Source organism: Platalea leucorodia (genome assembly GCF_965183815.1).
Source record: "Platalea leucorodia genome assembly, chromosome: 22".
Taxonomy (NCBI): domain Eukaryota; kingdom Metazoa; phylum Chordata; class Aves; order Pelecaniformes; family Threskiornithidae; genus Platalea; species Platalea leucorodia.
The window spans coordinates 7,016,767-7,026,319 of NC_138844.1; the positions used below are offsets into that span (position 1 = coordinate 7,016,767).

Consider the following 9,553-nt stretch of genomic DNA (forward strand, 5'->3'; position numbering starts at 1 on the left):
GGTTGGCTGAGGCCCGGCGCGTGGCTGGCCGCGGCGGAGGCGCGCTCTGATTGGCGGAGCGGGACCCCGTGACCAGGAAGGCGCTGAGGTGGGGCCCTGCAGGGCACCGGCGGGAGCCGCGCTCGGGTCTGGGTCTGGGCCTGGGCCTGCTCCGTGGACGGACGGACGGACGGACGGACGGACCCACCCACCCACCTACCTCTTCCTTCCCGAAAGCAGCCTTATCGCCGAGGGGTTGTGGCTTCCCGGTTGTGCCTCTCGGACCCCGAGGCCCAGCGTGGCAGGGGCGCTCGGGGCCCTTTCCCGCCGGTGGTGACGAAGCGCCGTGGTGCCGTTGAGGTAATTCTCGTCCTTACGGTCTCTGAGCTGAACCGATAAATGGGGTCCCAGGTGCAAGCAGCGTCCCGGTGCCGTGACCCAGGCCCCATCTTCGGCGAGATCGCTCCGGAGATCATTGAGGATACGCTGATCCATTTGGCCACGGAAAACGAACAGTACCTGAGCGAGCTGTCGGATCAGGCTGGATGCTTCAAAGAGACACAGATAGTGGGTGAGGCTCTTTTTCTCAACTATGGCTAACTCCTGAGGTGGTTAACAGCTGTGTAATTAGCTTCAGTTGACTGAAATGAATGACTCCTGTGCTTTTTTTTGCAGAATTTATCTTCCTTTTGTCTGAAAAATGGCACTTGGACCAATCGGCAAGGTACCAAGCGGTGGAGTTACTTGAAAGGTAATAAATACCCTGAATGCTCGGTGCGTTTCTCGTTTCTCTCGCACGGAGACGCTGTGCATGCTCTATGCCCCTCATTCAGACAATGTGTAATGGTTTTCTGTGTGTCTAGAGCTTTGTCTCTTTACTCATGTAATTCAAATTAACAGCTCTCTGTATCTTCTGAGTACATGCAGAATTGCTTTTATTCCTTTTTTTTAGCAGAAGAGAACTGTTTCTGAGCAGTTGTGGTTTTTGTAGGTTTCTGATCAAGCAAGTAGAACAAATCTGTAAGTCCTCCGGAGAGAACGTTAAAAGTTGTGAACAAGGACAAGGCAGCAGCTGGAGCGCTCTGAAAGATCAGATATACGACACGTTTGTCCTGCGACTTGTGTCGTGTATTCAGCTTGCAAGCAAACTTTCCTTACACTATAACGTAAGCCAGCTAAACCTTTTCCCTATGGCATTTTTTTCAGCAGTGTAGTAAATTGTGTAGTATATTAATCTCTCTTAAAAAATAGATTTCCTCTCCGATAGACAATAGTGGTAATGAAATGCAAATGATATTGAAATGCAGGCGTAAATCTCTTCTGTTTAGGGCAGATTAATCATCAAGTAACAATTTGTCAGGAAACGTTCCCGGCACTGGGGGAAGAAGCACAGGCAGTGGGAAAACTCAGCCTGTGGTTGTCGAGAATTGCGTGGCTAGAGAGGGTTCGCTCCCGTCTGGGGAAGGTTTGTGGGGCAGAGGAATCCTACGGGAAAGAAGATCTGAGCTGGATTTCTCCCGCCAGCTTAAGAGCCGAGTTGGACAGCTGGGTTAGCGGGCAGCATCACCGCTGCAGTGGCTCGCGCTTAAATCCAGCGGGAGGAGTAAGGCAAGGAAATAGTTTGTCCTTAGCAAGGGCCTTACTGCCTGGAAGATAACTTGTCTTTTTTCCCCTCTTCAGATAGTTAACAGTGACACAGCTTTAAAATTCCTGCAGTCCTTAAAGTACTCCTACACTAAACAGGAGTTGCTTGAGTCGGAGCTTGCCGTTTTAAAAACTCTGCGCTTCCAGATCAACGTGTCAACTCCTTTGGCTTACGTGGAATTGCTCCTGGAGGTTTTAGGTAAGAGTATTCATAGGAGAGAGTGGGAAAGATTTTTTTTTTTTTTTTTTTTTTAATTTTAAAAGCGTAACAGAGCTAGTACTGCTCTGAACCAAAATGTCTTGCGTTACAGACTTTTGCATGCTGTGAAGGCACCTGAAACTTTTCAGATTGTCCAGGGCTTTACTTTTCGGATGAGAACTTTGTCCTTAGTGGAATCTGATGGATGTTGTTGGACACCCAGCCGTGACTCCATCAGTAAAACACTAAGAGTTTAAAACCCCAAACCTAGTGTAAGGCCGCATTTCTGCAATGACTTACCATTTTCTTTGCCCAGGTCTGATAACCTCGATTTCAGAATGAGCGAAATTATACTGAGAGTGAGAAAGCCTGTGGCATTCGGAAACAAAGGGCAGTTGTCACCAGCAGCCTTCATCCCTCACTTACAGTAACTAACGCTTCTTTCTAGTTCAGTTTAATGACTCAGATGTGTGGCTGATTGTGATCCCTGTGCTAGGACACAACGGCTGCCTGCTTCCTGCGAAACCACTGCATCAGATGTGTATGCAACTACTGGACTTCTCCTATCTCACAAGAGATACCATCTACGACACTTTGCTGAAGATTGCCATCGAAAATTCGACACCAAGCAAACTGCAGGTGTAAGTAGCTGACGTGACTATTGCTTAAAATAATGATTTGAAATGAAAACCCTGAAAAAGTAGCATAATTCCCATTATGCCATTTTTTGGGCATGTTTTAAAATACTTTAATTTGGGGGGCTTTCAGCATTGGTTATTGATCTTGCCGTACCAGTTCAAAGCAGCGTGCTTCACCACGTTTGCTTTAGGGGCAAGCTAGGAAAGTGTTTAACTTGAATTGTAAAAATCCAGCTTTAGCACTGCCAGTTGAAGTTAACAGCATCGGCTTTATTTGGACGGGTGAGATAACACGTCGGCAGGCTGGCTAGCGATTACAGAAGTAGGTGCCTTTGAGCTGTAAAACCAGCATCCTTTTACTTCTGCAGAGCCAAGTTTTTGACAGTAAAGGAAGATTTCATGCTCTTGGCTGTTGGAATCATCAGCACAAGCGTGTTCATACTAAACCCTGGGCAGTGGAAGCAGGTACGGTCGCTTCTAAACACGAGCTCTACATGAAAAAAATGCGAAAGGTTGTTTCTATCTTTAAGCACCACAAGAAGACAAGCAGGCCCCGCTGGGAGCAGCACGAGAGAGGTGACATCTTTCAGGTGTTTTAGGAAGCGTGTGCGCTTTTGTAAGAGCGTTAGAAGGGTGCGGGGGCAGCTCCGCAGGAGGCTCGTGCTTGCACTAGCGTGAGCGTATCTTCACGCTTCAGCTTTCTTACGGCCAGAGCAAACCCACGCAGAGATCGTTTCGTTGCCAGGTGGAGAAGCAATCCCACGGGACAGCTCTCTGCCCAAACTGCTGCTGAGTACTGTAACCAGCAGCCTATACAGATAGTAGCTTTTTCATTTTACTTCTTTAGTAGAAGCAATTAAATTAAAAAAGAAAAAGCACAAAACAAACCTCCAAACAAGCAAGTAAACAAACAAAAAACCCAACCAAATAAAAATCCACTCTGAGAGGCTTCACCTTTTGTGGAAGCGTGCCCACAGAGCGCTGTTATTCCCGTTGGATTTGGAGGGTTAAGAAGTGTGTCTATAAACTTAACATCTCCTAGGCACTGTCAGTATCTATCTTCATTTTTTTTTTTTTTTCCTAAGGTTGTGGAGCATTTAAACTGTATCACTGGCATTACTTCCCAAAGTATCTTAGAATTTTCTTATGCAGCACTGAAACACATCGCTGGCAGCACCACGCCGCAGCAGCGCTATAGGAGCTGCGGCACAAACGCTCCAGAGAACAGAGTTATGCCTCTCACATAGAACTGCCTTCTCCAGCCGGCCGCTAGCGTATCGACAGCATGCTGTTACGCTGCTGCATTTAATAGTCCCTCTTCTGTGACGCTGCCGAGGGCACCCCGTGCCGTGTGGTGCGACCATCAGCTGTTCTGTAACGCTTTGTTACGTGTTAATTAGAAAAGCTCGTCCTTTCAGGCAACGCGCTAGTCCTGCGAAGGGAGGCACGCAGGAGCAAAGTCGCATTTAGAAATACCTCTTTCAGCCCCAAAGCTTTACTGTAAGAGCTGCATCTTCTAAGTTATGAATATCAGTTTCCTTTGAATAAAGAGAAAGCGCTAAGAAGAGTCATGTTTTGAAAAGGCAGTAACGTGCATGGTATTCCGCTCGGTAATCTGCATTGCTAGAAGCGGCTCGCACGCCCAGTCATTACAAACAGGGCTGTACTTTCTTTCTCTACTTGCTGCTTTCTAAAAAATGAATTATTATCTCGGGCAGCCTGCTGCAGCCAGGCTGCCTGTTACCGAGTTCCCTCTTTGCCAGTGCTCGGAGCCCGTTTGCTCTTACCCTAAGGAAGCCGCCTGGCTTCCAGTGCTGTGAGAGGGACAGAATCCCGCCAGCTTTGGACGCGACGCAGTCGTGACAGCGGGCGCCTGTTCAGCCCGTCCATGTGAGCGCCGGGGCTGTTCACGCTGTGCCTGGCGTACGCTAGACGAAAGCACTCTGCGTAGAATAGTGTTTTATTATTTACTCAGCGCACCTCTGTGCGAGAACGGGCTGCAGGAAGCATTACAAAGAGTTTGTATCATCACAGCTAACAGTATTTTCAACAGTATCAAACCTTGTTAAGTTCAGTGGCACAAGGAAGTCCTGATACGACTTCGAAAACATTTTATTTCAGACTGTGGTTGCTCTTTCGTGACCCAGCAGAGCTTCCGTGAGCTCTTCCACGTTATTCCCTCTGTTTGGAACGTTTTGCTTTTCTAACCTGCGCGTTAAGCTGGAACAGTGCAGCATCAAATGCAGCGGTGCTTTGAAGTTCGACAGTAATTTACACGCGTATCTATAAACCCCACAAGTACCAGTTTAGCATCTATTTAATAGCTGATTTTTTTTTATTCTGTTCAGCTCAATGATATAACTTTACATATTGCTTTTCTATATACTACTTGTAATAACGGTATTTTAAATAAAGTGGCTTGTGGATTTTTGGTATTGTAAACATTTTGTACTGGTTAATATTAAGAAACATCTTAATTTGACTTTCTCCAACGGAACGCAGATGCTCTACAGCTGCCGGGACGAGTTCTTTACATGGTTACTTGTTATAGAATTGGGATGAGACCCAGGCAAGACCCCACTTCAGGTTAGTTAACATGAATTTTAGTGCTTTTGTCCATTGCTCCTCAGAGTTAAATTGTGTTTTAATAGAGTAAGAGCCACCACTGCCACCTGTGTCTTCAATCTTTCCTTTCTCCACGTCCATCCTGTATCACACACAAAGTTTTATTAGTGCGTTGCTATTGCATTTCATCTCCGTATGATGTCAAGTACCGAAAACGAAACCTGACGTTCATATTATTCTGTATAAGAATACTTGGTATTTAAAGGAAATCGAGCAAGCCTCAGGTCTTCACCTGAGAAACTAGCTTTAAATTTCAATTAAACTAACAGCAAACGTGGTAATCCTGCACATCAGAAAGAAGGGCAGGTGATCCCCGCAAGACAGGAGTGACCCAGCAAGCAGTGCTGGAGCCTGGTCAGAGGCCAGGCAGCGCCGCGCGGGACAGCACGCGAGGCGTTCGTTTGACACGTTATATAGCAACGCTCACCTGTAAGGCAAACAAAACCGAGTTTCGCCTTTTTCCACTTCCTCTTTAAATTGCTGCACGCAGTCCAGGAAAGCCACCATTGCATGGTCAAACTTATTGTCCCAGAAGAACCTCAGGCCTCCGGAACAGTACAGGGGCAGCTCCTGGAAACGAGAGATGCGTTTCAGGCGCCCCAAGCACTCTGCTTTAGATTTGGTCATGGCAGCCCTTCAGTCTTGCGCAAGGCTTCAGTTTGTCACAGGATGCTTAGAAATGGTTGGTGGCGCGTAGTGAGCGTGACTTGTTTGGGTAAGTGCCTACCGCGTGCAGGCTTGGGTTCCTAATCCCAAACAGTCACCCCAAATCGGCTGCGGTGTACAGCTCGAGTCCCCTTGTTTTTACTGCCACTGGGTGGCAGAGCGAGTGGCTTGATGGAGCGCACGGAGTGAGAGAGTACTATGCCGGAGAAGTCGGGGCAGCTAGCTCTCCTGTACCGTACATTCACAGAGAGCGGAGCGTGTTTTCTGCGTCCCCCCGCGTGACCAGGCCCTGTGCCATTCAAGGTCAACGTCCCGCGATTTGTGCGGGATCTCTTACCTTTGATTTGTCTGTGAGGGACTCTAAATAGGAGTGGTTGCCATATGGTACGAGACGGTACCTGAAAGGAGACAGGATTCACAGGCAGGTGAGTCTAACTCTCTTTCCGCGGGTGGGAAGCGAAACGTGTGTTACATCGCACGTACCTCTGAAACTTCAGGCCCATTTTGTTGGCCAGGGCGTGCAGCAACAGCACCGTCTGCCCCCAGGCAGCGTTGATCTCGTTCCATTCTACGGGAACGCTGGGGAGACGGCCGAGTCTGAAGTTATTTATTGTGCCAAACTGACCGCTGTGCCTGTGATAAGAGGAGTTATAAATGAGCGCGCTGGGGCAGGAGCAGCTTCTAGAACGCTGACTAGCAAGGGCCACCTACTAACGGTTACTAACGCACGCCTAACCAAGCACCAGGAGGGTTTGGGGGCTCTGCCTAGAAGTGTATCTAAATACCAACCGCTTCTCTTTTTATGACAGAGTTCATTAAAAAAAAAAACAAACCAAAACAAACCAAAAAACCCCAGCCAAACCCCCTGAGCTACCTGCTCTGTAAAGCCTGCCGTTAGCACGGCCGTTGGCTAGCACAGCGCGTCCCGGTGCGCTAACAGGGTCAGCGCGAGGCCATTTCGCCGTCTCCTTGGACATCGCAGCGTCGCAAACCTCTCGGCTGACGCTGCCGGGAGCCGCGGCCGGTTGCTTTGGTGTGGGGGGACTATGGCTTGACTAGCACCGTTCCTGCCAAACGCGGCACTGCTTAAACAGCCCCGCGCCGCGGGTTCTTGGCAACCTGCTGCAACATCCCAGCGCCCGCGTTACCAGATGTGAAAGGTCGCGTTGAACACGTTGGTTTTCTTTAATGTATCCAACTGCATCTGGGCATAGCGCATTTGGTTCTCCACGCTTTTCAGCTCATCGTCTAGCTCCAGTTGTTGCCTCTTGAATTCGCAGTATTCTTTCTGATACCTTTTAGAAAAGCAAGACAAGAAATGTTAAGTGCAGGCTTTTACAGAAAAGCAATTGCTCACGTGGTATGCTAGGTTTTTTTGGTCTAGCCAACTTCAATTTTGCAAAGAACAAGGCACTTGCATTTGGGCATTATTTACAGGTGTCTCCACGTTATAATCTCATTTATCTGTTACCTAAAATCCCTGCCATAAACTGAAATCGTCGTTCACTCACTGAGCTTCTTCCTGCTCCAGCCGCTCTGCCTCTGCCCTGACTCTCTCGAAGTCTTCAGCCACAATCTTGCGGTTCTTCTCGACGTCCTCCAACTCCTGAATGAGTTGCTCTTCCTCCAGCGCAAGTTCTTTCAGTTCTGTTTGCAGTTTCTCCTTATCATCCTCGTTCATTTGTTCCAGTATCTCCAGACACCTCCTAAAGGAGAGGGACAGCGTTACCAAAACTGGGATCCTGGGGAGCCCCCAGCTGTGTGACAGCCTGCGCACCAGCGGAGGAGCAAACAGGGACTCCGCTCTCACGCGCGCCTCTCGTTAACCCCGAGCGCTCTGCGTTGATCCTGCACCGAGTCAGGAACGCGAACAGGGGAGCGAGACGGTGGCCGAGGATCTGTTACTGCCTGTCAGTTACCGCTGCCGCGAAGCCCTCGAGTGCATGGGAACGCTGCCGCGTGGGCGGGTGGCATCGGTCGTTCTGATGGGCTCACAGACTTCAGCTGGAGCAGCTGCGTACCACAGGGCTCGCAAAACTAAAATTTTTATCTCATTCAGACAAAGAAAACCAAGCGCTGAAGTCGGGGACGTCTCTTACTGATCACGGAAAGCCGGATCAAGGCTGTGCCCCTTCCCTAGGCTCAAGCTAAAGCACCTCGCGCTCGGGTCGCCCCCGGCTCACTCACTTGTAGTTCTGGCACTCGTTCTCCGTGATGTTCAGCTGCGTGTCCAGCTGGTCCAGCAGAGTGTCAGTGCACTCCTCGCACAGAGGGTGATCCACGTCTGTCTGCCCAGACATGATGTCAAAGAGGTCGCCGGTGACCTGCGGGGAGAGCTCGCCCTTAGGCCAGGTGAAGCCGCAGGCAGCTGCCGGCTGGTTTTCAACAGGCGGGCTTGTGCTTCTTCAGTTGACAAACTATTTTTTTTGCAGGCCAAATCTTGATTTAAAATAAGCCGGCTTTACTGAACTACTCACCAACAAAAATACTGCAAGGCCAGTACTACAGGCAGCTTGGCAGTTTAACCTTGCGGAGCATCTAGAAAAACTGATGCTCCGTTCGAAAGCATCCGAGTTCATCAGCTCGTACAAAACTTGCCTTCAGTCTCCGGCTGAGGTTTTCCATCGTGCCACCATCTGACGCCTCTCCGATCAGCGTGAAACTGTTGGCGCTTTCTGTTGACATCATTCTTGGAAAGAATTTTATCAAGAGTTGAGTGCCAAGGGTCTAGGAGAGCCAGCTCTAGTGCTAGACTTAAATCGGAGACTAGTTCAAGAGCCGGAGAGGGAGAACGCATGCGGTATGCTCGCAGAGGGCCGGGGGAGCCTGCCTCTCGGGAGAGCTCCGTTGGGGCGGTGGTCTGCGTTAACCGCAGCTCACGAGCAACGTCCCGAATACAGCGCGTTTGTGCACACAGGACGGCGGCGCCGCTGCCTGCTGCGGGGGCCGCGGGGTCCCCGGGGGAAGCTCTCGGGGCCGCAGGAGAAGCGCGGCGCCCACGAGCGGCCCCGCGGCAGGGCTGAGGCCCGGCGGGGCGCCCCGGGCAGCCCCTCAGGGAGCCCCCTCGGAGGGGGCTGCGGGGGTCCCAGCTGGGGCGGGGCTGGCGGCGGCGGCCGCCGTACCTGGCTGGCGGGATGAACCTCCTGGACACGCCATCCTGCCGGTTCTCCGCGAAGGCCTCCTGCGGGGCAAGGGGACACCGTCACCGGGGGGCCCGGGGGGCCCCGCCGCCGCGCCCCGCCGCGCCCGGCCCCGCTGTACCTCCGTCAGGCCGCTCTCCTCTTCGTGCGCGTCCCCGGGCCGGGCAGGGGCGGCGGTCAGCAGCGGGGCTGCGGGAGAGGAGGCGTCACCCGGGCCCGGGCCTGGGCCCCGGCCCCGGGCCCCCGCTCCCGCCCCCCGCCCCGCCGGTACCGGTGAGCTCCTGGATGGTGAGGCGGTCGAGGATCTTGAAGGAGGTGTCGAGCTTCAGCGGCTGGCTGCAGCGCTGGCAGACGAAGCTGACCTGCGTGGTGCAGGCGGCCGCCCGGGGCCCCTCCATGCCGCCGCCGCCGCCGCTCAGCCCCGGGCCCGCTCCGCCATCGCCGTCGCGGCGGATGTGACGCGCGCGGCAGGGCACGGTCCTGGCAGGGCTGTAGGAGCGCCGCGGCGGCCATTTTCCCGCGCCTCGCCCCCGCCGCGGCCGTGTGAGCGGCCAGGACCCGGCGGCGCGTGCGCGCGGGGCGGGGGGAGGGTCACGCGGGCGGCGGGGGGCGCGCGGCATTGGCGGGCGCGCCGCGTGACGTCAGTTCCGGTGGCGGCGACG

General features: G+C 52.2%; 2 protein-coding genes across 3 annotated transcripts; one reads left to right on the forward strand and one right to left on the reverse strand.

Annotated features, from left to right (window-relative positions):
- Positions 1-165: 165 nt before the first annotated feature.
- Positions 166-4,245, forward strand: CNTD1 (cyclin N-terminal domain containing 1). Of its 2 annotated transcripts, none has more exons than XM_082332066.1 (7): positions 166-550; positions 655-730; positions 971-1,145; positions 1,660-1,822; positions 2,271-2,463; positions 2,829-2,925; positions 3,546-4,245. In XM_082332066.1, exons 1-7 carry the CDS (start codon positions 379-381, stop codon positions 3,705-3,707), a joined length of 1,038 nt encoding a protein of 345 aa, XP_082188192.1. In that variant the 5' UTR covers positions 166-378; the 3' UTR covers positions 3,708-4,245. The 2 variants fall into 2 exon arrangements, with proteins under 2 accessions (XP_082188192.1, XP_082188193.1); XM_082332067.1 differs by having other exon boundaries at positions 2,319-2,463.
- Positions 4,246-4,416: 171 nt separating this feature from the next.
- BECN1 (beclin 1) lies at positions 4,417-9,404 on the reverse strand. Its single transcript, XM_082332065.1, has 11 exons — positions 9,163-9,404; positions 9,013-9,080; positions 8,874-8,932; positions 8,350-8,440; positions 7,939-8,075; positions 7,263-7,457; positions 6,900-7,046; positions 6,235-6,384; positions 6,089-6,149; positions 5,513-5,655; positions 4,417-5,167 (listed from the first exon to the last, which is right to left on the reverse strand). Exons 1-11 carry the CDS (start codon positions 9,287-9,289, stop codon positions 4,999-5,001), a joined length of 1,347 nt encoding a protein of 448 aa, XP_082188191.1. The 5' UTR covers positions 9,290-9,404; the 3' UTR covers positions 4,417-4,998.
- Between the last annotated feature and the right edge of the window lie 149 nt (positions 9,405-9,553).

What these genes read in the sequence shown, in the direction of transcription:
- CNTD1 (XM_082332066.1), top strand. Translation starts at nt 379, where the DNA reads ATGGGGTCCCAGGTGCAAGCAGCGTCCCGGTGCCGTGACCCAGGCCCC. An exon ending in CAAAGAGACACAGATAGTGG is followed by an intron (nt 551 to 654) that starts GTGAGGCTCTTT and finishes TTTTTTTTGCAG; the next exon opens with AATTTATCTTCCTTTTGTCT. An exon ending in AACTTTCCTTACACTATAAC is followed by an intron (nt 1,146 to 1,659) that starts GTAAGCCAGCTA and finishes TCCCCTCTTCAG; the next exon opens with ATAGTTAACAGTGACACAGC.
- BECN1 (XM_082332065.1), bottom strand. Translation starts at nt 9,289, where the DNA reads ATGGAGGGGCCCCGGGCGGCCGCCTGCACCACGCAGGTCAGCTTCGTC. An exon ending in CTGGAGCAGGAAGAAGCTCA is followed by an intron (nt 7,047 to 7,262) that starts GTGAGTGAACGA and finishes CTTTTCTAAAAG; the next exon opens with GTATCAGAAAGAATACTGCG. An exon ending in CCCTCACAGACAAATCAAAG is followed by an intron (nt 5,656 to 6,088) that starts GTAAGAGATCCC and finishes TCTCGTTTCCAG; the next exon opens with GAGCTGCCCCTGTACTGTTC.